The following is a 27,748-nucleotide window of genomic DNA, read 5'->3' on the forward strand; positions in this document are numbered from 1 at the left end:
GTGTGTGGAACATGTCTCACGCATCCCGCACTCTATATGACTCTGTGTGTGTGTGTGTGTGGTAAAGCAATGTATAAGCCCCGCACTGTGCAGATTTCATCGACCTACGTCACGCACACACATTCCACAATGAGCAACAGGCCCTGCGGCGCTCCGACAGCGCTGTCAAAACATCTTAGCGAGGCCTAAATGATTAGAGAGGCAGGTCTGCAGCTAACACTTGGGGCAGGACTGTTCCAACGTTGCATGTAGTAAATTATCACCTGAGGGGGTTTAAAGACTCTGAGACTTTTATTTTTTGTTAACAAAGAACTGAGCAGTAAAAAGTGTGTTTTAGGTTTTTTTTTTTGGTCCATGATGCTGCAAGACCCAACAAAAATGCAAGCTTGCAGAGTTTACCAAAGTACAGCAAGGAACGATGCCCAGTATAACTGTCCTCTTTGATACTTAGAGCCAGTTAAATAACTCTTAGAGGCACAAAGTTAAGCTGGTCTTATGTTTTTTTTATTGACAGTGACATTAGTGCAGAAACTTGTTTCCCTCTCAGTGTGTTTTATGTTTCTTTAAAGGTAACCTGTAGAGTTTTCTGACCTTAAGCTGCGCTGATATGTATGATGTATCCTCATACAACAGTTGGTGTGATATCCCATGAACTGGCACGGCCCAAACGAAGCTGTGTACTTAATTAAACAAACAAAGTGTCTATGAGGAAGTCACTGGTATTGTAAAGTTCATGTAAAAGAGTCGTTAGCCCTCCAAAAAATATGACTTGTGTGCAATAGTCACCGTCCTGGGCTCTCTCTAGTCCCTGAAAAACTTTTCTAAAGAGCTGACGAAAAATGTGCAAACACACTTTGACAGAGTCTGAATGAAAGACAGTGAAAAAGTGTAATACATCTGAAAAGCTTTTTCGGACACTCCTATGCATTATTATCTGGGTGCCATGTTTCCATTCATGGCCTGTGGAAATTAAAACGCAAATATTTTTGCTAAACTCTTGCTAAACAAAGCATTTTGAGATTTCCTTCCATTAAGGAATTTTTTGTGAATCTTGGGAAGTGAGTGCAGTTTATATGCAATTCAATTTATTTGATATAATTCAAGTAAAATAAATAGTTGTCAGTTCTTTCATTAATGTAGTAATAAATAAATGTCAGTATTAGGATAATGTGAGGATACTGTTTTATGTTGAACTGTTCCTTTAAGCTGTAGCCAATCATCAGGACTCATCCCCCTCCCAAACCAAAGTAGAGATTACCTGGATTTACCCAAAGATAGTCTGCTGACCCTGTCGTTAACATTAGGACTGTTTTCCCTCTCTGCCCTCCGGCTGCTGCTGCTAAAACTAAGAATGCATCCTCTGATGTCCGTCTAACTCACTCAGGCCTAAATTTATGGTTGACCCCAAAAAACCAGAGGCTAAACACTATTCTGCAAGTCCAAACTTTAGTTAAGGTTAAAGGTTAAAGAAGCTAAACCAATCACCCATAAATGTTTAAATGTTTCTGACTTCATATGTTTGTTTTAGCAAGACTATGGTTCTGATACCTGGTTCCATTATGGATCCAGTCCCAAGATTAAAAATAATACAAAACAAGTACATATGAATAGATAAAGACACTAAACACAAAACATATGACTCCTTACAGAGGTCAGGAGCACTCCAAAAAGCTTAATAGCCTGCATCTAATCTTCCAAACCACTAATGGGACATCTTTGTGAACACTGCCACTCTTGCTGTCTCTGCAGCTCATTCCTTTTCTTCCATCCTCAACTTCTCATGTGTTTGACTCCTCTCATTAAAACTGATCCATCACCTAAAACATGGAATTTGGGTCTCTGAAATCTCTGAAATTGTAGTATGAAATAAACACGAGTGCCGAACGCAACAACTTCCATCTTTGTTTGACATTTGAAGTTGCAAAAAAAAGCGATAAATTGAGGCTAATATTAACATTTTTTTGGGAGCTAATGCTAACCGAACATTAAGCAGGTTCCAGGTTTGCACACCCCAGCCAGCTGGAGCCCTTTATTGTGGAGTTTGCATGCTCTCCCTGTGTCAGCGTGGGTTTTCTGTCGGTGCTGACAGACACAAAGACATGCAGGTTAATTGGTGACTCTAAATTGTCTGTAGGTGTGAATGTGAAGGTGAATGGTTGTCTGTCCATTATGACTTGTTTAGGACTTGGGGCTTAACTCAGAACTTGAGGGGAAAGACCTAAGACTCTCTTCTGACTTGCAAGGCAGTGACTCGCATTGTGGGGAAAGTAGAATCCAGTGTTTTTGGATCTTGATACATGGAACTAAAAGTATATCTCTGCGGCTATGCTTTTAAAACTGTCTCACCCCCAAAATGTCTTTATGAATCGAGAAAACAATCTTCCATTTAGTTGCTTTTCTGGAACTTTTGCTGACATCAAGAGATAAAGTTTACCCAGTTATTAAAATGTACATTCAACTTGCCACTTTTCCAGAGTACTTTAAGGTCTTCTTGTCCATTTCTCATCAAGTTTAAGTGATATGATCAAAACTTCAGCATCTACAAGTAGTATCAAAATTCTTATCAGCCTTCTGAGGGGATCCACTGTTGCCTCAATCCTGCACATTTCCTGTAACTTGGTACGTTCACACACTTGACTGAGGAACTGTCAGATTAACAGATACAGACAGACCACTTATGAAAACTGAACACAGGAAGTGTTCTGGATAAAACTGCCCACCGTGTCACTTCAAGTACAAACTTTAATGTACGATCTGAAAAGCGATAAGTCATTACCCGCCTCCCCGTCAGGCTGTCTAAACTTGAAGTGAATACCTCAACTCTTCGTATCACACATGATAAGATGGCAGCTGAGCCGGTTAACATGGAGACGAACAAACAACAAACAAGAGAGGGATTAAAGTTGTGATGATAGGAGGAAAATGAAGACAGATGGGGAGAAAAGAGAGGAGAAAAGACAAGCAGATGGCGAAGCGAAGAAAGTGTCCCTCTCAGACAGAGTGATATATGAGCACGAGAAAGAGGAACAAGTTGTAACGGACGACAGGAGCAAAATTAAATGTGTGTGTGCAAGTAGGTGTGTGATGTGCACATACAAATGCCCGTGAGTTATGAAAGTGAGATTGTGAAATTGTGTGTGGGTACAAACAGAGAGAAAAAGTGTGTCTAAAGATTGTGGAAATTTCTGCAGAGTTTGTGAGTCAGGAAATACATGTGTATCTCAATGTGTGTGAGTGTGTGTGTGTGAACCCATACAAAGACGCTAGTGTGCTGCCCTAACGTCCTCCATCCTTCCATGATCACTTCTGTCTTGCCTCCTTCCCTCTTTCCTCTCTCCTAGCTGCCTCCATCCTTCTATCTATCCCACATTTCCTCTTTTTGTAGATGCAGCTGTGGTGTGCATGTGTGTTGTGTCTGAGCGCGTGTGTGTGTGTGTGTGTGTGTGTGTGGGGCACATGCATACACCCTCTCAGCCAGCATGCATTCTCAATTAGACCCATATAACATGCTGGCACTCTTGTCTAGGCATCTGCCTTGGCATTGATACACACACTCTTTTAAAACCACAGCTGGCTCAGAGAGGTTCGGGGTGTGTGTGTGTGTGTGTGCGTGTGTGGGGGTGTTAATGAGAGGGCTGTGGTTTTTGTAAACGATTTTGGCTTTGACTCCCTTATTTCCATATACACAAAGAAAAGAGTACAGTGTGACCTCTCCTAGCTGTTGTGAAACGTGTGTGTATGTGTGTGTGTGTGTGACTTACTGTGGCCGTCATGTTGTTGCTCTCCTCAATTAAAGCAGCAGAGTATTTGTTGGAAGGCATCGCTGTCACGGTCGACTGGTCCAGAGGCTGTCTTGATTCCTTTTCAAACCTGGACGAAACACAAAAAGAGGATAGTAAGAAAGTGAAACAGAACTCTGGTGACTAGACGAGGATCATCAACAGTCACAGTCAGTATCACAGTCATGTACATATGAGCTTACAGACAATTACATAAGGAGAATCTAGCATTATCTAAAGATTAATTATGATCAGCCTGAACAGATACTACAACTAGAATGACGTCCTCATGACAGTATGCCTCTGCTAACCAGTGAAGTTTCAATTACAGTTCACACCCATGTCTGTCCAGACTCATATGAAGCAATAACAGCACAGCACACACACAACTTCAATTCCACAGCACAGAGGATCTTTAGAGTCAGCACAGTTTCAAGGTGCGCAACCATTTTGGTATCTTGATCAGATACCAATTCAGTATCTAACCAAACGTCTCCCCTTCTGTTCCTACAATATGATGTCACTAATGCCCAGATAAGTGTTATTATAGAACATTATGATGTCACGGTGAAGCTGACCGTTGACCTTTTGGAAAAAGTCATCACTTCATTGTTATAGCCTGTTCGTCATTGGTGTGAAATTTTGTCATAATCAGCGACTGAATTCTTGAGTTAAGGCCAGAAGGACCAAAATCATATCAGTTCATCCTCGAGTCCAAGTGGACATTTGTGCCAGATGTTAAGAAACTCCCTCGAGGCGTTCCCGAGATATCGTGTTCACCAGAATGTGACACTTGGACAGACAGTCCGAAAGCATAATACTTTCAGCCACAGCTGTCACTAACAAAAAAGTGCATGAAAAACACACACAAAAAAACAAATTAATTAATTTCTGGTGGAAATAATCATAACTGGCAGAGAAATACAGTTTTGTGGCTTCATGAGGTCATGGAGCAAAGCAGAAAAAAGCAAGACAAAGTCTGGTTCTCCATTAGTGGGGTAGGAGCAGATCTGACATGCCCATACAAACCTGTGGTAAACAGATACACAAGCCTGTCAGGGTGTGTGTGTGTGTGTGTGTGTGTGTGTGTGTAAAAGAGAGTGAACGAAAACAGTAAAAGTATGTGTTTGTACATGCATTATGTATGCAGCACTTCTGCATTCTTCTTTGAATGTGTGACAGTACATTCTTTCGGGCCTCCATGCTGCTGTGCATGAACGCATTTTTTAATGTGGATATAAGTGTGTGTGTGTGTGTGTGTGTGCATGTTTAGGTTTAAATTTCATGGAGGTGACAGGCCAATGGCTTTGTTAAACAAGCCCGTGCAGAGAGACCTGCAGACCTCAGGTAGCCAACTGTCAGTTTTACTTTTACTCATGTTAATCTGTTCGGGGATGCATGGAAACAGTTCACATAATTACACGGAGAAATACAATTATGTATACACACACACACACACACACACACACACCACAGGGCACAGCCTCAAATATGACCTCTGTGTCAGCGTCAACTACAATTAAATCATTTTTATGTACAACTCCATAACAGAGCTGTCGTATATGATTGCATTACAGTGTTAAGGGGTTTCTATTTTTCTGGTTTTCTTGGTGTATAAAAGAAATAATTCTCGAACAAATACTTAGCGGATCAGTCGGCTAACCAACTGCAATTAAGTCAGTTTCTCTTATGAGGATTTGCTGCTTCTCTCCATCGTAAACAACATATTTGGGTTTTTGATTTAAGACATCTGAAGGCATAATTTCAGCATTAACCCTCTCGATGTACCCTAACGATTATAACCAAAAACCAAAACCTCACACATCGTGAGGACTTGTGAGTACCCACAATGTCCCCACAACATGAGTAATACGTGTTCACATGCACACACCCTTTGGTGGCAGGCTGAAGGAAGTCGTGCCGTTCTGTGTGCAGAGGTTGGTGCCCTCTGACTGATACAAACGTCTCTGACATCAATACATCATTTAACTGTGATCTGGGACTCTCCCTTCACCAGACTGCAGAGGTGAATGAGTTCATCTCTCAAACAGGATGCTGACGCCTCCTCCCTACCCCCCACACCTTTGACCTTTCATCCACACACAGCTAGAAGACCAAACAGGTACCTGCTAACTGTCATTCAGGTCTCATTAGGTAATGTAGGCTTAAAACACAACTCTCTAAAGAAAAGGAAGAGTTTTCTTTACAAATCTAAGGTACCATAGCAGGACTTCTATGGCCAGTTATTTTATCTATTAACAGATTTCCAAGGAAAAAGGTCAAAATACATAATATATAATCAAATATAAAAGGACATATGACTGTATTGAAATGATTTTTCAGCATGTTTTGCATGTTGTGCCTTTATTTGTCAGGCACTTAATTCACTACAACAGAAATCTATGGCCAGTTATTTTATCTATTAACAGATTTCCAAGGAAAAAGGTCAAGATTAAATTAGAATAAATTAATAAAATACACATCACTGAACTCTGTAAGTGAGTATGAATTAATACACATCTTGTAGCATTACCATTAAAGTGGAAATAGCAAAGTGTTTTACATTAACTTATCTTTATGACGTAAATGTTTATTGCACAATGCAACGGCCAGAGAATAACAACACAATCTGCATTTAGATTGGTTCCATGTAAGTCTCACGTTCAATAGGCAATTTGGTCTTCCAATGGATGCAATCTCCGGGGAAAATGAAGGCTCTTTTTACTGCACAAAAGAAGTACATCAGAAACTGTGCAACCAAAACAGGAAGATGATAGTGCTTTGTTTTGTCTGTAGCTATCCCAAGTTCTTTGCAGTTACTGTTCCCAGTAGTGGATCGAGGGATGTATGGTAGCAGTGCCACTTGGAAATACTAGGTAGGGAATGTTGAAAAGTAGACCGTTTCCATTTTAACTGAACGCTATGTTTGTTTGTTGTTTTCCCTTTTTGCTCAACCAATCAGACTTCTGCTTAAAATGATGCTCAACTGATGTATAATAATTTCGTGGGTGTCCATGCTGGCTGTGGTGTTCTCAACTGTATCTTTGCAGAAACATGTTTCAGCTTTCAGAAACAGAGAAGTGAGAATGAATTAGAAGAACTGAGGAAGGATGGAGGGCAGAGACTGAGGGGCCCAGGAAAAGGGGACACCAAGTATGGGTGAGAAAGAGGGGGGTTCACATCAAAGTTGTGTCTGGTGGCTAGAGATTAGGGACCGCATTGCAAGAGGGGATTGTTCACTCCCCAAAGGGTATGAACATGAATGTGTGTGTGGTAAGGGGGGGGTCAGCTCCTCAGGGTCTCTCGCCGGGGGCTGCATTCCTTGTCTGTCATGTACTTTATGGCCCCTTCGGGCTCCGATCGAGCCCTACAGTTTATACATTGTCTACTTTGTTGCCCATTGTACAGACTGAACTCTGAAGGCACGCAGGCTCATACAGTATATTATGCACTCTCTCAGCAGAACCATTCTCTGTGCAACTGTCACAGAATGATTAAATATTATAGAACAAGTAATACAAGAATGTGCTGCATTTTCTTACCAATGCCTGCTTGCGTAAATTAAAAGACCTGACTCTGCAACTTGGAACATCACTGGTGCTTCATTAACTTGGAAGTTCTGCAGCTAAACCATATGCTTAGATTTATACGTTGCAGTAACTCCCTATCTAAGGCACAGACTCTGCATAAATGCGTGGTCAATGCTGTAGTCTGACGTGCACCTCCCCCAGACATGTAGTAGAGGGCATACTCAGGTATACCCATCTCTATCTCTGGCCGTTAACACTGTACCCACCTATCACGCAAAAAGCCTTAGGAAAATATAGGGAAGTACACCCACCTCTTCCTCAGTAACCTCCCCATGTACCTAGTAGTTCTCCCACCTCATTAACTACCACTGCACCACTGGCCTCCCCAAAAAAGTACTGTTTAGTTTCATAAACTGAAAACCATTTCCCTCGCTGCAAACAAAGCTTTATTTACTATTATTCACAGATAAGAAAGAATAAATTGTGCAGACAATAAAGCCTACACAAAATAACAACTGGAGTCTTGTGTGTGATTTATCTTGGTGTCAAGAGTTGAGGAAAAGTCTGCTAACTGCCTGGCTAATATATGCAATGTAAAATGTCATAGGTGTATGCTAACAATTTTAGCAAGTTGTCTATGCAGAAAAAAATGAGACTAGTATTGACAATTTTTCGTTAAAATCGAGCTGAATTTTGTAACGTTAGCATTGTTTAACGTAGCTGTTGTCCCTGGCTTCATTTGACTAGGGGAAAACTCTTGCTAGCTGCGAGGCTAACTTATGCAACAGAAAATGTCTCAGGCTGATAGTAATAACATTAGCATGTTGTTTTTGTGGGGGAAAGAATGAAAATTGTCAGTGACCCTTGCGAGTTATAACGGTGCTGAATTTCATACTTTTATTTAATGTTGTCACTATGAGGCTACATTTTACATGTGTTGTAGGTGTGTTAGTGGAGTCAATCAAACTTTACTGCACTTCACAGAAGCTCACTCAGCTGCATAGGAACCCCGTCGCCATATAGTGTCTTGGAGGTGTAACTGCAGGGTGACAGAGACACGCCACTGCACAAGTGTAGTTATTAAGGTGGTTCAGGGTGATTAAAAACTTTTCCCCGCCAAAAAAAAAAACTTCCGACGTGACTCTGATAAAGACGTAACCAGAAGGTTTCAGTCAGAAATACATCCGGCACTAAATGTACATGACAGTTGAAACCCTGCAGCAAACTAATTGTAGTAAACCACTCTTTAAGCCGCAGACACCGTCGACAGCAGCCTCTGGGTAAAGCCGAACATGTAACACATTTAACCGATTAGAGACTTTTTCCTTTACCTTACTGAACCTTTTGTCTGCAACATGACAAACAGTCTGTGAGGACTCTCTGCTTGTATAATATTTAGAACATCCCTTTCAGCACAAGTACACAACATCAGCTTACAGTAGCAATAAGTTTACACAAGGGATTGTGGCTGGCACTCTATCAGTAACTGTCATCATATCATGAGGACCACAGTGTGAATCATAAAATTCATTTCCAATAATAATCAGAACATGACAGATCAGATCCTGTCAGGATTAATCCTTGGATAACAGTAAGATTTAAAATACGCAAAAGGCTTTCCAGGGAATATACTACATTCACTTGCAACATAAACTGCAGCTCCTGCCCAGATTATGCAAAAATTAATTAATCATTTCAATTAAGCAAAGCCACTGGTTGCAGCCTCTAAAATGTGGGGATTTGCTGCCCTTCTGTTTCATATCATTGTAGAATGAATATCTCTGAGTTTGGGCTGCTGGGCAAGAAAAAAAACACATATAGATGTAATTTGTGACGCTAAGAAATTGTTATGGATATTTTTTACTACGTCCTATCATTCTTTATACCCTGTGTGATTAATTGTAAAAAATATTTACATATTCATAGGTGTCATATCGACATTTCCAACCTGACATAATATATAACCTGACTTTGGTAGATAAGATGACACTGTTGGACTCATTGCTGTGTTTTCAATGGAGATCATGCAACGAAACATTGCTGTGTTTCCAGCAGTGCATGTGCCCCCAAAACTGGTTATTTCAAGCCAAAACATGATCTTTTGTTAACTATAACCAAGTTGTTTTTATGCCTAAACCTAAGCATGAATGAACCACAGAGTTGCAGCGATAAAGTCTCAATTCGCATATCTACTACATAATAACAGTGGTTTGCAGAAACGTACAATGACAACACTTTGTCTGGCAATCAGATTACAACTGACGATGAAATAAATAAATGTAAATTGCGGGACTAGTCCAGATACTGACACTTATTCTTCTAACATTCCAAAATAAGAGACAGATATGGCAGAAATGCAGAATGAATGAACTACAGTTGCCCTAAAAAAATGGTGGAAGAAGCAATCCAATCTTTTCCTGAGGTAATACAGTATAAAATACTCTGTTACAAGTTAAGTACAAAAGTGTGAGCATCAAAATGAAAGTAATGATATAAGTACCAAAGGTAAAAATTGCCTACTCATCATGCAGATGACCAATTCAGAATAACATGGATGATATGACTGGATAGTAATTATTAATGAATGAATGTGTTCATCACTTTAATGCTGCAGCTAGTAAATATGGAGGTAATTACATGTGCTGTACATAGTAATGGGAAGCCTCACCTACAATAGTAAAACATACTTTACAAACATTTTGTATTATAAATCTGGATCAAATCAGTGTAGTGCAGTAGAGGTATAAAGTACCATTAAATGGAGAGTACAAGTACCTCTAAACTGTACTTGAGTAGATACTTAGTTACATTCCACCACTGCTGAGGGTGGTCCATGTATGTGCCCCTGCTGGCAGGCAGAGTTACCCAACCACCTGAGTGATGTTAATATCCTCCAGTATAAACCCTATCATTCACTCCTACATGACTCCTCCCCTCCACTTTGCACCGCGTGCTTCTTTCTGTACTTTGCAGTGACTCCAACATGACTGAGAATACTCTTATTTCTTACATTTGTTCCTGTCCTGTCTAACAATACACGCCCGAGGCTACTAATAAATCACCGTGTGACGAGAAAGCAATGGTCCAAGAAGGAAGTCCAACCGGTAAACCTGCATCGTCAGGACATGTCCAAACACCGGGGCGCGTTTAAAACCAGGAAACAAAAAAAGTGCAGAAATCCTGTCGTGCAAACCCAAGAAGTCATGCAGTTAAAAGAGATTTAGCAATAGTCCACGGTTCACCCGGCAGGGAAACTACAGGGGGGGGGGGGGCTGTGAAATCACTGTTAAATCACTTTTCTGCACCAACAGATTGTCCCAATAGAATACACTATAATAGTGTAATGCGCACGATAAATCACTTAAAACTTACCAGCCAGCACCTGAAGCAACGTTAAATCCTTCAGTGAATACTTAGTTATAGATAAAATGAGATTAAAGTAGAGTGAAGTAACAGAAACTACCTTAAACGTTGTATTTCAAAGGAGAGACGCACTCTTACTGCAACACTACGCGCCATTAACTCACAATTGTGCGCTACAGATGCGTAAAACTATTGTAGGAACATTATAAGAAATGCTTATAGTCTCACTACAAACATACTGATTGGTACTTTTGTCTGAACTAAGTCAGGTTCAACATCTACATGCAGCTCTGCTCGGCTCACCGTGCACATGGACATCAAGACGACCGAGCAAACTTCACAAGTGCACCACGGAATAAAGAAATAAAGCATACTGCCAACTGTGCGCCAATCCGCCGATTGTGTGTCACATGGGGTTAAAATGAAATATGTGTTTCTATGTGAAGCTTTAATTATTCGCTTGGTAAATTCCTGCAAATAAATCCTGCAAAAAAAGAAACCCACAAACCGCCCACCGCGGTGTGAAACTTACATAACCATCCACGCTCCTTGCGCTCATCCACGACTGGAAACTGAGAGTGGAGATGTGTCGCGGTGTGTGGACTTCAATATGTGAAGAACGAGTTGGAAAAAGAGTTGAAAACAAAAAAAAAACAGCCTTGAACTTGGAGCTCAGATCAGCAGTCGGTCTAGTAGTCCTTTCGCAGGTCACTGTGTTGGAGCATGCTGCTGCACAACTCTACAGTGCAACTGAGTCACTCACTGAGTCTCTGCGTGCGTGTCCCGTGAACACTGCGTGAACCTCACTCTGGGTCGGCTCACGTTATAGCCTAACCGACCCACTGAGGGGGGGTTGGGGGGGGGGGGGGGGGTGAGCGCAGATTGGCCGCTCACAGCGATTCTTAGGTGGGAATGTCAACTCCCATTTTTCTGTCCCTGCAGGTTAAACATGCAAACAGGAACTACTCTCTTTACCTCCCCTTCATCACCAACTTCTCCCTCTCTCCCTCACTCTCTCAGACTTTCCCTTTTCCCCCGGGGAGGCGAAACCTGTGCAACTAAACAGAAACTACACGGTGCACTTTATTCTGCTACCTTATGTATTTTCCTGAGGGCAAAAAATCAGTGGTGAATGTTGTTGGTGAATGGAAATGTTACAAATACAAAAAGATATTTATGGCAGATATAAATATGAGGAAAAGCTGTGCATATTTATTATTTATGCAAATAACTGGGTTTATTACATATTTATTTCAGTGGGTGGTAAATAGACTGGGGATAGTTGTAAATAAATTGTTGTCTAACTTTTACTTCTACCTACTCCTATTTGGACACCATTATCTTTGTCTTGTTTTTTTGGTTCAAAATAAAGGAATTCATTCATTCATTCAACAATACACAGTGTGAGAATACCCTGCTACAAGTTCAAGTCCTGCATTCAAACTTTACACTATTATAAGTGGGGAGACACAGGACAGGATATCCAGATGAAATTCTGCAACCACTGGCAATCCCATATCTCCACAGTCTGGGACTGAACTCTATCCTTCAAGATGACAACGCTCACTCCCACAGAGCGGGTTTATCAGAGACTACCTCCAGAATTTGGGAGTGCAAAGGATGGAATGGCTTGCCAGCAGTCCTGACCTCAACCCCATTGAACACTTGTGGGATCAGCTTGGGCGTGCTGTTCGTGCCACAGTGACCAACACAACCATGCGATGCCATCCCACTGCAGTGTGTGACCAGGCTGCTGTGGCTGTGTATGGTTCTTCCACACGCTACTGAGGCTGCTGTTTGTTAAATCAATAAATTGTTAAATTGCAAATATGTCTTATTTCTTCAGACTTCAATCATCCAGTCCACCAAACAACAGCAAAAAAGCTGTTTGCCATTGGCAGAGAAGATTTGGCACATTTTTCATGGGCACAACCACATACTCAGCTCTGCTGCTCATCCCACAAATGCATGATCCTTAAAAATGTGGCACCATTTAAAAGGGAACTAAACAGGCTTTCCAACGGTATCAGATTTAATGCCAAGAAGCATTGTTACAACAAAGAAATAATCAACCAAACACAAATCTCCTTACTGTTTGTGCTTAGTTTACTTGAGTAAATGTACTTAGTTACCATTGGTGGATGACATACTCAGATAATCTGCTTAAGTAAAAGTAGCAATACTCTACTTTAAATACTCTGTTACAAGTAAAAATCCCACATTTTAAATTTTACTTAAGTATAAATGTGAAAGTATTAGCATCAAATTATATTTAAAGTTATCACATCACAAAATAATGTATATTGGATTACACTTATCATGTTATAATGTTGCAGCTGGTAAAGGTGGAGCTCATTTTGATTACTTTATTTATTGCTTGGTAACTTCATCTTTAATAATACATCATAATTTACTAGTTATTTATATTTTGTATTAATGATCTGAATGTGCAAAGTAACTAGTAAATAAAATTATCAAATAAATGCAGTGGAGTAGAAGTATAAAATTGTTTAGCATAAAATGGAAATACTCAATTTAAGTACAAGAAACTCAAAGTTGTACTTAAGTACAGTATTTGAGTAAAAGTACTTAGTTACATTTACATATTTTGTGGTATTGCTTTTTTCACGTAGGTAAAAGGTGTGAGTACTTTTCCCAATACTGCTTACATTGCAACCATATTAGTTTATAACTTCTCTTTGTCGTTGACATTATGATGAGATTGAAATAAGCAATATCTTATATCCTTATAGTAACAGTTTACATTGATTGTTTGCCGTTTAAACCACATTTTTATGATAAATAACAAACCTTGAGTTCTGCTTCACAAGTTCCTTTGCCAGTTGGTCACGCATGCGCACTGTAGAACCCGGAAGTGAAATCCACAACAGAGCCGAGCAGCTCTGACGGTTTTTCCAATTCAGAAAAAGACTTTTATAAAGATGCAGCTTCACTTCACTAAAGATGTTTTACCGGATTCTGTCAGCACCGACTTTCAGAACCTCAATAAGTTCAACGAGCAGGTAAATACAGCAGGTTTTTACCGGCGACACCGGAGGAATAAACCAAATGATATCACTATAGTTAGCTGATATAACTGAGCCCAGCTCGTTTCTGGGGGTGAACTCTTCTTCGAGCAGCTCTGTGAATAGCTGTCACGGATTTTGATGCCTTTAAAGTTGAATAAAAAGGATGCGTGGTTATGAATTTGCGGGATTTATCTCATTGAGGTGTCAGTAAACACACCAGTTGACAGCTCGTGTGAATCATGTGACAACAGGCTGTGTGTGTGTGTGTGGTAGAGGAAGACACTCTGATGCTTCACTCATGTAAAACAAGTGTGAAAATACTCCATTACATGTTAAAGATCCGCATTCAAAACTTCACTTAAGTAAAAGTATTGCAATGCATAGTGGCTGCTGTTCTTTTCAGGACAGAATCAGCAGTTTATGAAGCCTGTATTGTGTTTAACTTCAGAAATAATATTCAAAATAGTGTGTATATACTGCAGGTGTCAAAAACTCTACATTGTAATTATGAAAATGATTTGAATACAGACTTTTTACGTTACAATTCTAGCCCTCCTTTTGCAGAGGACCTCACTTTGAAACCATAAACAAACAGGACTGTTAAATTCAGTTATTCATCATGATATTTAACTTTTACTGATCCTAGGGTTTCACTTTTTCACATTAACACGTGACACTTGCCGGAGGACATTGAGACTGCATCTCTTTTTACGATGTGGAATGAGTCAGAAGTTTCTAGAAAATGTAGATTTTTACAAATTAGTCTGCACCAGTACCTTGCTGGTCCAAGTGGGTAATTTCACCCATTAAGATGGTCTCTCCCACCGTCTTATAAGATAACCTGATGAAGGTCTTAATGCTGAGACATTGTCATCGTCCCAATAAATCTGTTATTACCAGTGTAGCAGACGGTGTGTGGGAGTTTTTTGTTTGATGATAATCAGCCTAAGGTCTTGTCCTACACACTTGTCGACCCTCAGGTGTGCATCAATCTACAAATAAGTGATGCAGACATCTTCATTAGATGACATGCACATCATTAAAAGTCCTGTATATACACAAGAAGTATTGGCTTTTAGTTTTAAAGAGAGGAATCATCAAAAAGAAGACACATTTTTATTATTTTGGTAAAAATCGACGTTTGATCAAAGTTGATTTTTCTCCAACAAACCAAACACAACTTCAGACATTAACAAAGAAGTTGATGTTTTCATTTTGTGCAGCAATTTCTTCATCTGATTGAAATTCTGTTCCAGTTCCTGCTGGAGCCTAAAGAGGTAAGCACCCACTCACACTCACACACACACACACACACACACACACACACACACGCATGCATGCACACAATTATGATGTTAATGGGACTTTGGACTCTGTGATTAGCCATGATAACTGAACCGGAGCAAAACATTGCCTGTCCTATTGTGTGTGTGTGCAAATGAATGCGTGTGTGTGTGTGTGTGTGTGTGTGTGTGTGTGTGTGTAGACTGAGAGGTTCATGCAGCAACTTGGTGAGTTTGCAGGGGAACATGGGATGAGTGCTGGTCCTTTGAAGAACCTGATGAAGAGCGTCCTGCTGGTGCCACAAGGTGCGAAACACACACACACATACACACACACACATCCATACAAACATAATGAATCAGTTATTCCCAGGTGTTAGACTGAGACAATGTGGTGGGAAGTTTGTTGGCTGCCTTCCTTATCTACTTCATTTGGTGATTTACTATATTACCTGGAATGCATTTTATTAACCCCCAGAGAACCTCTCACAATACATTCATGTGGTGTTGGAAAAAATTGGAAAAATTTGTTTCCAACTGGGGATATTCACAGGAATGCCCCTCAAGTCAGAACAACAACTAAAAATGTTGAGCAAACCTTTGGTACGAGTTGTCGAGTTGACATCATACACACAGAACCATGGCGGACAAAAGTAAATGCTTGGCTGATGGTAATAAACTTATATTGAATCACATATAGCGTGTACATTGTTTGGTCATATGTAATTTGTAATATCTAACTAGATTGTAACCGTCTCTGTCCATCTAGAGTGACCTAGATTAGTTAGAAACATTGTTTATTAACTTTAGTCGGGTAAAATTTTAGTCATTTTAAGGGATGAACTGGTGCAGCAACAAGTCTGGGACAAAATCATTTTCATCGACGTGTTTTTTAAATGCTCTGAGCAATAAAATACAACTTATCTTCTTTGTAGCGTCTCTGTTTTTTCCACATTATGAGCACACCAATGTCAGAGGAGCAACACTGGACAATCCGAGGAACACATGAATGCAGCATTAGATGCAGTATTGTAGATGGAGAGAGCAACAAGAGTTGAGAACATTTAAAATATGTGTAAAGTAAAAATTGAGGTTTCTGGCCTGTCCTTGAACGTATCACTCTCAAAGGAAGAGTTAAACATATTAGGTAATATGCCTATTAGCTTTTTTTGCCTTAAGTTAGATGCGAAGATATATGCCAAACATGAGTGGTAGCGATTTTGTCATCCAGCTCTTGGGCAAGAGAGCCGATAAACCTATTTCCCAAAATCCAGATCTATGTTGTAATGCAGCAGAGCCTGTTTGCCTCGTCTTCCTGGTGTAGAAATCTGTTTATGTGTCTCCTCTCACATCGTGTTGTCATTGTGAGATAATTGATGGTTAGTAGGAACTACTTTGCCTTTTCTCTAAGTAGTAAACAGTCAGCAAAAACAATGCTATCCATAGTATCACCTATCTCTGAAGAGAATACAGATATAACATACACATAGTGGGGGTTTTTTTGGGCAGTTTTTCCTTATCCTCTGTGAGGGTCCTAAGGACAGAGGGATGTCGTATGATGTAAAGCCCTGTGAGGCAAATTGTGATTTGTGATATTGGGCTTTATAAATAAAATTGATTGATTGATTGATTGATATAAATACACCAGTTTTGAATTTCCCACAGCACCAGACTTGACATTTTTGAAAGTTCAACTGTACAGTGTCAGATCGGCTGCAGCCACAGGAAGGTTTCTGTCTCAGTAACAATGATTCTGTCTGTTCTCTCCTCAGGCGCCCTGAAGAAAAACCTGACAGCCGAGCAGATCAAAGAAGACCTTGTAACATTAGGTACACATCCGAATCGCTCATCGCAGGGTCAATTTTCTAAATGAGGGGGTTAAGTATAGCTGCTGGAGAGTGTGCTCCTATGACAGCATGTCATTTTATGAAGGTGGCATCTAATTCCTGCAGCAGCGTTTCTACTTATTATTGACAACGTTGTACACATGAAAACAAACCTGCTTTATCTGTTGATTCCTCAGGTCTGAACGAAGACAAGGCAGCTCATTTTTCAAAGCAGGTAACTACTATTTTAACACATCTATATAGAGTTACCAGCAGAAGCATTTAGGTCCTTTACTAAAGTAAAAGTACAAACACCACACTGTGAGAATATTCCACTCCAAGTAAAAGTCCTGCATTCAAAATATTATTTAAGTAAAAAATATGTGATCATGAAAATATACCTAAAGTACTGAAAGTCAACTTTTTTTTTGTGCAGTAAAATGTTCTGTCAGTGTTTTACTATTATATATTTTGTTTTTGGATTAATATCCCAGCTGCATTAATGTGTATGTTGCATTTTGTGCTCATTTTAACTCCTTTATATACTGTTGGGTAGTTTTAATCTACAGCAGTGCATCATATTCTATAAGATCATAATATTTTTGTAGCCTGGCTGTCCTGTGAGAATCTCTAAAGAGTCCGAAAAACAGCCTGTGTTCGATGTGACGATGCATTTTCCAGCTGATCCAAGAGGGTTTTTAAAGAGTTTATTTAGCTTAAGAATTAGGAGACTTTATCAACACGTACAGGAACACTGCATGCTTGAGTTTATCACAGTCATGCAGCATCAACACTTCTGGAGATACATGGCTTTCACTGTAGAAGAAGGGGATGAAAACTAATCTGGTTTGATTTGATTTATTTATTTTGAACATTAAAAAAATAATAAGATAAAATAGAATATATTGTTTGAAAAAAAAACTTACAAAACAGTGACAAACGAGAAATCATGAACACACTTACAGTGAGAAATATAAATTAACATTTCATGTCTGAAAAGGAGTTGGAAGAAGCAACATTCTTGTCTATAACTATACTAATCCATCACTAAGCAGACTATGACATAAATACACTCTTGTCACAATCGATCCACCACACATTTACACCACTGCACTACTTAATACCTGATAAACAATTTAATGAAACAAATACGAAAATACAAACTAAGAATACAGACATCACTGTCACCCTGAATGTGCTTTACATTCCCTCTAATCATTTCCCAGCTTTCTGAAGATACTGTCTTTTTACTTTGTTAAAAACTGTCTGATATCTTTGCTTTATTTTATTTCTTCACCCAGTGAGTTCCACAAAATGACGAAAACACAGTTGACACCATTGTTTCAAATTTAATCTACCTCTTAAGTTATACCCCACCCCCACCCCCATCCAAAAAATGTGTTGTAAGTTGTCAGGTAGTACGTTATTTCTTGCTTTGTACATGACTTGAGCCGTTTTACAATCCGCCAGGTCCATAAATTTCAGTTCATGTGACAGGTTATTAGTGTGTAAAATTCTTATGTCTCTTGGAGTGGAGTTGAAGTAAAAGTAGCATAGAAGGGAAATATTTAAGTAAAGTATCAGTACCTTGAAATTGCACCTAAGTATAATACTTAAAACATATGTAGTTATATTTTACAGCTTTTTAAGAGGCATTATGGCATCATCCTTTGTAAACAAAACTTCAGAAACATTTGTGAACTTCTCTCTAATCCAGCAGACAATCAAATGAATCTCTTTGGAAAGTTAATGGTTCATAATTTGCTTTAAAGTTGCACAAAATGTCTTTCTAACATCCCAGATATAATTAATGAGCACAGTCTCATGTATGTTGCAGTGGGGAGAGCATTATGCAGCACTGTCCAGACTTGCTGTGGGACAAACCCTGATGGTCAACCAGCTGGTGGACATGGAGTGGAAGTTTGGAGGTAAGCAAAACCACCAAATGTAGCTCTTGACAAAATTATAGGTTGACTTAAAGTCTATTTCTGGGCACACTAGCAGCACTGCAGTTGTCTGTGATCTCTCAAACTTCCAGCACATATTCATGAACACACACACACACACACACACACACACACACACTGTACTCTAACATACCCATTAGCATAGCTTATGTCCTCTAATTCTTTGTTCTTTGTTCTGATTCATTTGAACACCTCAGCTGATGGCTCTCTATCAAGCCTCATTGTTTATCCATACAGCCTAATGACTTCTTAAGACTCACAGATAATAGAGATGCTAATACACTGAGCAGGGCAGTCATCAGCCCTGTGTTAAGCTATTGCTGAGCTGATCTTCACATTTAAGGACACTGTGATCCAGCTTATGGAGGAGAATGGACAGGGAGTGCCTGTATGTGCTGCACCCCTCTGTAGTTTACTTGACTGGGCTGTTATTGACATGCAAAAAGTTTCAGCCGGACTGTGTCTCTGCATGTCGTCAGTGAGGCGGCTGTATCCGGACGGGCATCTGTGGAGACTTGACTAGTGTGAGAGCCAATGTGGCTGCAGCTTGTCTCATAGGTTGCTGTTCAAACAGACCATCTCATACAGTGCTTAATATTATAACATGTTTTATTTTTTTAAAGTTCAGGTCCTTTGAGGTCTTGCACATTTTGTAATGGCCTCCCTAAAAACACCAAACATCTTTAAAATTCATAATCTGTCTGTTTTTTGGATGATAGTTGTTGCATTTACACACTCTGCATTTGGGGAAAACAACTATTAGTAATTCAGAGGTGTTGATCAAGCAGAAAGAGACAGTGGTGGTTGATTCAACTTAGATTGAGCAGTCAGATAAGTTCAGAAAATATCTTTTAACAACTGTAGTACAACCTCTACAATAAGGACAATGTGGTGTTTCTGTCACATGACAATATACTAACCTAAAGTCCCTGATAATTGATGGTGTTTTTACAGTGTGAATATTTTAGCCGTACATCACCCACATATAGCTCTAGGTAAGAAATAAGAGTAAAGCAAAAAAAATAAGATGAAAGCAGTGTAAAATTCAGGTGAAATGTACTTGTTAAAAAAATAAAGCACACAAAAGAGGAAGTTGTCATAAAGAAAGTGAGTTTTAAATCACTTTTTGGCCTCTAGAGGTCAGATTTACTCAAAACAGTGTTGATAGACGTGCAGCGCTGACATATTATCACCCTAAAAAGAGGTCTATTTGCACATGCAGCCAACACACAGTCCTGCATTTGTGCCTATGTGATGAATTTATGTCCTTTTAGCTCATGTTTGGTCTCCTAAGATAAATATCTGTCTCTTTAGCTGCTACATGCTCCACTTCCATCACCAGCTAGTTGGTGACAGTGTCTGTCAGCTTGGTGCTGCTGAGCAGATAGAGTACAGAGTGTTTATCAGAGCATGTCTGCTGGAAACAAAGTGTGGTGAGACTGAACTCTGCAGTATTTGTGCCTTTAAACCAAAACAGTGTGCTTGAGGATGCAAAGCTACAACTCGGAGTGATTCAGTTTTTGGTGGGAGTATTTTGTGGCATTATGTGACAGCCAACAGTAAAAAGGCGACAGGATAGTAGGGGAGAAAAATGGAACAGGATGTGCAACAAAGTCCCGTGCCAAACACGAACCAGTGATGTTTCAGGAAGTAATGTAATACACTGATCTGGTTTGTTTTTAACAAATGAGGATGACTGAAAACACCACATGAGGCAAATTAACTGAACCCAACAGATACAGTTCAGTTCAGTTCAAATAAACAGTGTAACATAGCTCAGAGTATGTTGTTTTTCTTGTTGTTGTTTTTTCAGTATCAAACAGTGATACAGTCTTCGTAAGCATTGCAGATATGTGTTACTGGTATCTTTGTTGTTGTTTTTTTTACTGATTTTTTTTTGTGTCTAGTATTACTTGTTTGGAAATGGGTTTTTTTTAGATATTTTATAAATATATATGTTTGTTTTTAAATTAGTGTCAAGCAGGTAGTTGTCTTTAATTTCAGTGTTAGTTGGGGTCCTTTTCACGAGGCCCCCACATTTTTTTCATCCAAACTATGCATTTTCTGATGTTACTGTATCTTTTAATCTCTCTCATTTTATTTTATAATATCCTCCTGAGACCCTGTGTCCTCATATGAAGACATCAAATTTTCTTTTTACCAGACCTTCTACTTCATTCTACTTAACTCCGACCTGTGGTCCTCATTACTGGACACTATTTATGCCATCTAGCATTAGCAAAAGCACAATACACTAATCCATGTAAAAACAAGATGGCAGCCATCTCTGCCAAGTCAGTCTGCAGCTGATCCTGACACAAAAGTGGACAAAAACCTGATCAGATTTAATGGTTGAAACTTGTTTATTTCTGATTAATAATGTTTGTAGTTTGATATACCATGCAAATCTGGCCAATTCTAGCAACAGTAACAAGCTGTTAATTAGGAAGTACTTGTTTGAGGACATTGGGACTGTATTATCGTTGACAGTGTTTAGTTTTTTTGTACTTATCAGGTCCTACTGATAGCTAGGAGAAATTAAAAATGCATACCAAACAAAAGTTTGGGTCTCAGAAGGATATGCACAAATAGAGGACCAAAGAACTAAACATTTGAAGAAAAAATAAGTGATACAGTTACAACTCTGTAAAGTGAAAAAAACAATAAAGTGTTCTTTATCGTGATTTCATTGATCTCTTTGTATCAGTCTGAGTGTTATGAGGTTTTTTTCTAACCCCCACAGTGACTGTCGGCAGCAGTGAAGTACAGAAAGTGGGCAACATCTTCCTGCAGGTATGAAAGTTGTGCGCACACACACACACACACACACACACACACACACTCATACCTTCCGCACACCTTTGTTCAGTGTTGTTGAACACAGTTTCGTTGTCCTCTTACAGTTGAAGCTGGTGGTCAGAAAGGGGAATTCCACTGAAAACGTCTACATGGGTGAGTGACTGAACTGTTACTGACACAAACAGAAAACATTTGTTCACAAGAAATTCCATTCAGCAAAGAACCTCCCGCCTCACTGATCTCAAAAGGTCAGATCCAGATGAGTGAAGGTGCATGAATGAAGACATGGTAGATGCACAGACTGCAAGTGCCTCTTGCTGAATGTTGCTGTCTACTCAGGGCAGGAGATATGAGACAGACCTGTTCAAATATTTGAAATTATTTCCACAGGTAGATCAGGTCTGCAGGTTCTCTTTTACTGTGCTGAAATGTAAATATGTGCCGCTGTGTTGTCACACTAGCAGAAAGATATTTGTACGCAGCAGCAGGAATGCACAGTTTGCAGAAGCAGCGCAGAGAAAATGTAGTTTGACCCACTGATGGAGATTATAATTTGCTTTCACATTCTTGTGACGTTGAGCTGCTGCCACTCCTGTCGCTCCCTCTGGAAAAAAGCTTTACAGATGTCATTTTTTTCCCAACACTTGAGCACCAGTAGCAGAACCACACTGCACATGAGTCGACGAGGTGGGTAGAAAATAAAACAGCTGACTGGGAGCTTTTGAGGAAGATCAACATGTGGAGTTGTTTTTGTGCCCTTAACTCCCCAGACAGGTGTGCAGAGTCTCTTTTCATGATCCTCTGCAGCTGAAAAATAATATTTATTAAATCCTGTATTGGCACAGTTTTTTTATGGGTGAACTTCTGCCTTTACACACTCCAGGGGTGTTTCCAATAACATCTGGCATTCTGTATATCAAGTGTCTGGAATATTTTGATGGTGAATTCCCTACATGCTAATGTTACTCATATCCACAATGGGGGGACTTCTGTGATCTTAACTGGTGCAGGCAAACAGCAAGGAATTCATATATAGTCCTTGATGTCTTTAAAGTTGGGGTAGGCAGAAATCTGTAAAAGGCAAAAAAAACACGGCAGACTTTGGAAATACACCCTCCTCCTGCAGCTCTCTTCTCTGTCCTGAGCTGATCCCACCCAACAACCAGGAGCGTTTGCGGTTCATACTGTAATGCACTATAGAGATCATGCTATAAAGCCACCACGAAGTCCCTTCTCTATGCCTCCTTTGCATTTTTATACAGAACCAAACAACTGCGCCATCAGTCTGCTCCAGTGTGTGATTATACACTGTGTCGCGGCTTTGCAGAATCAAAAGAGCCATCCAAAGAACCAGTAACACATCAGCGTTGGCCTCCAAGGTGATATATTACATGTACGTTGGCAGCGCTTTCTAAACAACAACAACGGCGTTATGTGTCTATAACATAATTTACTGTCCCTGTTACATGGCGGTTGATCTGGTCCTCTGCTGGCAGGGTAAGGATCTCCCGGACCCCATTGTTTTCCCAAATTGTAGACTTTTACAGCTGCTGTTCTTTTTCTTTGAGTTAGCTGCTAATTGCTAACAGCTACGTTTTAAATCTCCTGTGGTGGGTTGCACACATACAAGGTTTCAGTGCTGTTACAACCTCCAGTGATGGATAAATGACAAGACCACTCTGTCCCCCCATTCTGCAATCATACCTACCACATACAGCACGGTGAGGCGGTATAACAGCACGATATTCCAGCCTTGAACAGGCAGTGTAAAAGGGACTTGTGTTTATCATGCCATAAATGAGACAAGCATTAGTTAGCCAGGGGCACCCAGTGGCTTAGTGGGTAGAGCAGGTGTCCTTTATACAGAGGCAATGTCCTTGCCGCAGCAGCCGTGGGTCCAATTTCAACCTGTGGTACTGCATGTCATTCCCTCTCTCTCTCTGCCCCGTTCACTCTTACTGTGGCCTATCTAATAAAGGCAAAAAGCCAAAAAAGCCACCCCACCGTCCCTCTGCCTCACACCCCACTGCTGTGGATTGCTTCGCAGGGAGCACAGCAGGCAGCAGCTCAGGAGAAGGAGCTTTAGTCTGCGGCTGTCGTGGCTCAAATTCAGCCAGCGCAAACTCTGCAGTGCCGGATGTCCGGCAGCAGCATTGGGTTTAACCTGTGTAACAGCAGCAACAGAAAGTTTGCTGATCTGGCGGGGAGTCTGGCTGTCTGGTACCCTGGAGCTGGGGCTGCTGCAACTGCTGACCCATGATTTGTTTGTGGAACTGTTGCCCGCTCTCCTCCCGGTGAAGCAATCTTAGCTACATAAAAGCAAAGATAAAGCTGCAGCCGTGAGATTCTGGCTTCAGTTAGCAGAAGGCTAAACTATTAGCAACATTTTCTCTCCATCTCTAAAATGCTTTACCAGTATTGACACAGGTTTCATTTTGTTTTACGTAAAAACTCTCTTTTAGACTTCTGTTTTTTGATGAGTCCCTCTTCCTTTTTGGGTTGCTTTGCAGTGTAGGCCGTTGTTGCCAATGCTGGAATAGCAACATTCTCAACAGGATCCTCCGCCATTGGATCAAGCTTTCACTGAAGGAATGTGCACGCTATCTGCATTTGTAGAACAGCCAATAGGAACGCCTTCTCTCTGAAATAACCTGTAATTGGCCAAAGTTTCCCAGCCCTGCCTAGATCTCCTAAAACCTGAAAACTGTGCCAAGAGGAGGTGCAGGCATCTAGTTTTCTCTCAGACGACTTGAATTACAATATGTTTTAAGTTTATTATGGGGTGTTTCCCCAGCGATGCCAAAATGAAATGTTGAAGTTACTTGTGTGACTCATTTATAGTCTGGGACTCCCAGATCATTTCTCACGCACCTGCAAGAACTTACTTTGTGCAGTCTGTCTGTATTAGGACTACGGTTCAGGTTTCTCTCTGGTCCATGTGTCACGTTATGTCTATGATGAGGCATGCTGTAAAATAGTTTTGGAAAAGCAACAGACAAGTTTTCATCCTATAAGCTATAGTTCTGTTTTTCAAGAAGTTGCTTCATTTCTAAACACTGAAAATGTCCAAATATAGCTACACTACCATTTAAGTAGTTAGCACTACTGGAACTGGATCAGGAAATGTCAGCTGATCAATATCCCAATATTTAGAGCCCAGTCGCAGCAGTTTGGTTCAATAATGATTGAGGGTTAGTTACACCTTGCTGAATCCAAGTTCACAGAGTATTCTCCTCTGTCGTGCAACACTGGAGTCATCGACTGAATGGAAGTTTGAATCATTTAATTCTCCTTTTCTGGGCAAAAAACTGCTTCAAATGTAAAGAAAAAATCTGGTGTTTGATTGATACTGTTTTTATTAAAATAGTTATCATAGGAAAGAAGAAAAACATCAATATAACAACTGGTGCTAAACTTTGGAGCAGTAGTATAAGCTATCACAGAGTTTGAGTTTTCTACCTCCTGCTGCATATGCATCCATGACTGTTTATAAACCAGTGGTTCCCAACTGGTCCAGCCATGGGGTCCAGATGTCTCCTTAGTTTAAGGTCCACACAGTTTAATATTTTCAGTGTCAAACTTGCTTTTGGCCATGTTGCTGAGCGGCACTTAAAATTAAGAGCTCTGTGCCAGAAATTCACTGTACTTGAAAATACTGTATGAATACAACTGCCACTGTAAAAAAAGTCATTTTATTTTAACTTGAGTGAGCTGATGCTTTAGAAAGAACATCCTGGTAGTCAGGGTTGTAAGACATGTATTTATCAACTAGACCAAAAATAATCCCAGTCGCTTACAGAGAAATTTTCCCGTATGAAAGCCGACCCGTTTTTACAACAAGAAATCTAAAAAAGCTGCCTTAATAAATAAACGATAAACGATTGGTTAAAACCTTGTTGTTTATACCAAAGTGTGAAAGGGCGCAGACTTTTTTTTTTAAATTCTATCTAGTGTCATAGAGTAGCACTCAGTCTGTTTATCTACTAACTGTTTCCTGTTTTCTTCCCTCATCTCCTCCAGAGTTGACGCTCCCACAGTTTTACAACTTCCTACACGAGATGGAGAGAGCCAAGGCCAGCATGGAGTGTTTCAGCTGAGTGTGTGTGTGTGTGTGTGTGTGTGTGTGTGTGAGAGAGAGAATGTAAGAGTGTGTGTGAATGTAACAGTGTGTGTGTTCATGTCAGACTGTCGCTGCAGGGCAGAGTGTGGTATGTAGTACTTCATGTTTTGTGTCTGTGTGTGGCGCTGACAGCCCCCCCAGTGACTGAAGCTAAAAACAAAAACAAATCTAATTTACTGCCAACATTTCTACTGAAATCGACTAATAAACATGAATCCAAAACAACACACTCCGAGGTGTTTTTTTTTTAAACTTTGATTTATGTGGGACAGTCCTGTCAGTGGGTTTCTCTCTGTGGCATTACAAGGGAATGTTTCTGTGAATGAAGTCTGACGTTTCGTCGATACTTTCTCCTCGTCCGTTACGACGAAACATGAGCGAGCCCTGTGGCGAAGTTTTGGCATCTTGATACGAATAAAAAAAACTGTAAAATGAAGAGAGAAAATTAATCCAACCTCAGCGAGACCTGTTTGATCAAGTTCAGTCCTGTTGTTGTTTCAAAGAATTAATAATGGGATTCCAAAGAATACTGCATACATGTACTGTACATTTACACAGTCATGATGGGGTGTGGTAAATGTTACCACTGTTGAAAAATAAACGTATTAATTTGCAGCAGTAATAGATATAAGGTAGATACAATAGGCGATGGTAGAAGAAGCGTTCAGATACTTTAATTACGTATTAATACCACACTGTAAAAATACCCCTCCTCAAGTAAAAGTCCTTCATTTAAAACCAACTTAAGTTAAAGTATTATCAGAGGTAGAGTTTTATACTGAAATACTTTAAGTACAAGTACCTCAAATTTGTACTTATGTACATTACTTATAAGTAAATATACTTAGTTCTATTTCCTCCTCTGAAACAAGTGGTGATGAAAGCCTTCATAGCAACAAATACCACACAGTGATACTTCTGAACCCCGAGGCAGATTTCAGAGGTGTGAGCATCTCGGATGTACGTGTGTCTACTAGTCCATGTTTTTGTTCCTCTACATTTCTTTTCTTTCATGATCTACACAATTAGCTCAGTACTTATCTGTGGGATTTTCTCTGCATGTCTGTGACAGTACAGTAACAGTGTCTCTGTGACTCAGTCAGCAAATTTCATGGCAGTCTGCCCACTGGCTAATAAGATATCTTGTTTTATTCTTGAAGGCTTCTCTTTGATCTACTGATCTTTTATTGCACGTCGCTTTGTGTAAAATCGTCTGCCAAATAAACATAAATCTTTGTGTTGACATTCTGGCCCAAAAAGTCTGAAATAGAAACAAGCCTGAGGGGGGTATTTAGGCCCTTCACACATTACTGAAGGCATCTGTTTTGGAGGTTATTTACTAATCCTACAAATGTATGTATCCTATGATGTGATGTATTACTATAGATTAAATTACCAAGCAGTATATATGAAGTCATAAAAATCAGCTCCACCCTCAGCTGCAGCAAGTGATAAATGTATTAATGCATCAGTAATACCAATCCAATAATCATTTTTCTACATAAAGAGTACTTTTACTTCTGGAACTTTAGGTTTTCATGTCAGTACTTTTTAGCTTTTAATTAGGTAAAAATATGAATGCACTTTTACTTGAAATGGCGTTTGTTGTGTTTTGGGTTTTTATTTTTACAGTCTATGCTATCAGCACACCAAGACAACTAACGTGTTAACCACCACACACCGCACACTTTTACACTGGCTTACACATGTTAACATAAGCTAACGCTACAATAATGTTACAAGGCTAACGTTAGTCCTCTTACATGTAATATTTGCCAAATGTGGGCCTGTGTGCAGTTAGCTAACGTCACTAAGATTACTTTAATACTTACTTCTAAAGTTTACCTCCAATTATGGAACTTAACTTTGTTAGTGGCGATTTAGCATGGCAAAGCCTAGTGCAGCATTCAGTCACGTTGCTGGTGTAGGTGGGCATGCGTTGTGTCCTCTGGCTCGCCGACGTTCCTCCATAGCTCCACGCTCTTGTCCAAAAATGTGCATGTCTGGCTCCAGAAATCCAAGATGGCAACGGCCAAAATGCCGAGCTTCAAA

The 27,748-nt window shown here is 39.9% G+C and overlaps 2 protein-coding genes across 4 annotated transcripts in view; one reads left to right on the plus strand and one right to left on the minus strand.

The window, feature by feature from the left end:
* dnmt3bb.1 (DNA (cytosine-5-)-methyltransferase 3 beta, duplicate b.1) overlaps positions 1–11,488 on the minus strand; it is a 34,157-nt gene extending 22,669 nt beyond the window's left edge. For all 3 annotated transcript variants that reach the window (XM_049580403.1, XM_049580404.1, XM_049580402.1), the window contains exons 1-2: positions 11,205–11,488; positions 3,762–3,870 (exon numbers count right to left, since the gene is read on the minus strand). In XM_049580403.1, the coding sequence (XP_049436360.1) occupies positions 3,762–3,870; positions 11,205–11,212 (117 nt within the window). In that variant the 5' untranslated portion in view covers positions 11,213–11,488. The remainder of the gene's footprint in view (positions 1–3,761; positions 3,871–11,204) is intronic.
* Positions 11,489–13,540: 2,052 nt separating this feature from the next.
* Positions 13,541–25,921, plus strand: commd7 (COMM domain containing 7). The gene is made up of 9 exons (XM_049580434.1): positions 13,541–13,695; positions 14,925–14,978; positions 15,188–15,290; positions 16,757–16,813; positions 17,008–17,045; positions 18,648–18,738; positions 21,521–21,570; positions 21,681–21,729; positions 25,597–25,921. The coding sequence occupies exons 1-9, from the start codon at positions 13,615–13,617 to the stop codon at positions 25,671–25,673; spliced, it is 600 nt and encodes a 199-aa protein (XP_049436391.1). The 5' UTR covers positions 13,541–13,614; the 3' UTR covers positions 25,674–25,921.
* The last annotated feature ends 1,827 nt before the right edge of the window (positions 25,922–27,748 follow it).

The sequence above is a fragment of the Epinephelus fuscoguttatus genome, linkage group LG7 (assembly GCF_011397635.1).
Source record: "Epinephelus fuscoguttatus linkage group LG7, E.fuscoguttatus.final_Chr_v1".
In the NCBI taxonomy this organism is placed as follows: Eukaryota; Metazoa; Chordata; class Actinopteri; order Perciformes; family Serranidae; genus Epinephelus; species Epinephelus fuscoguttatus.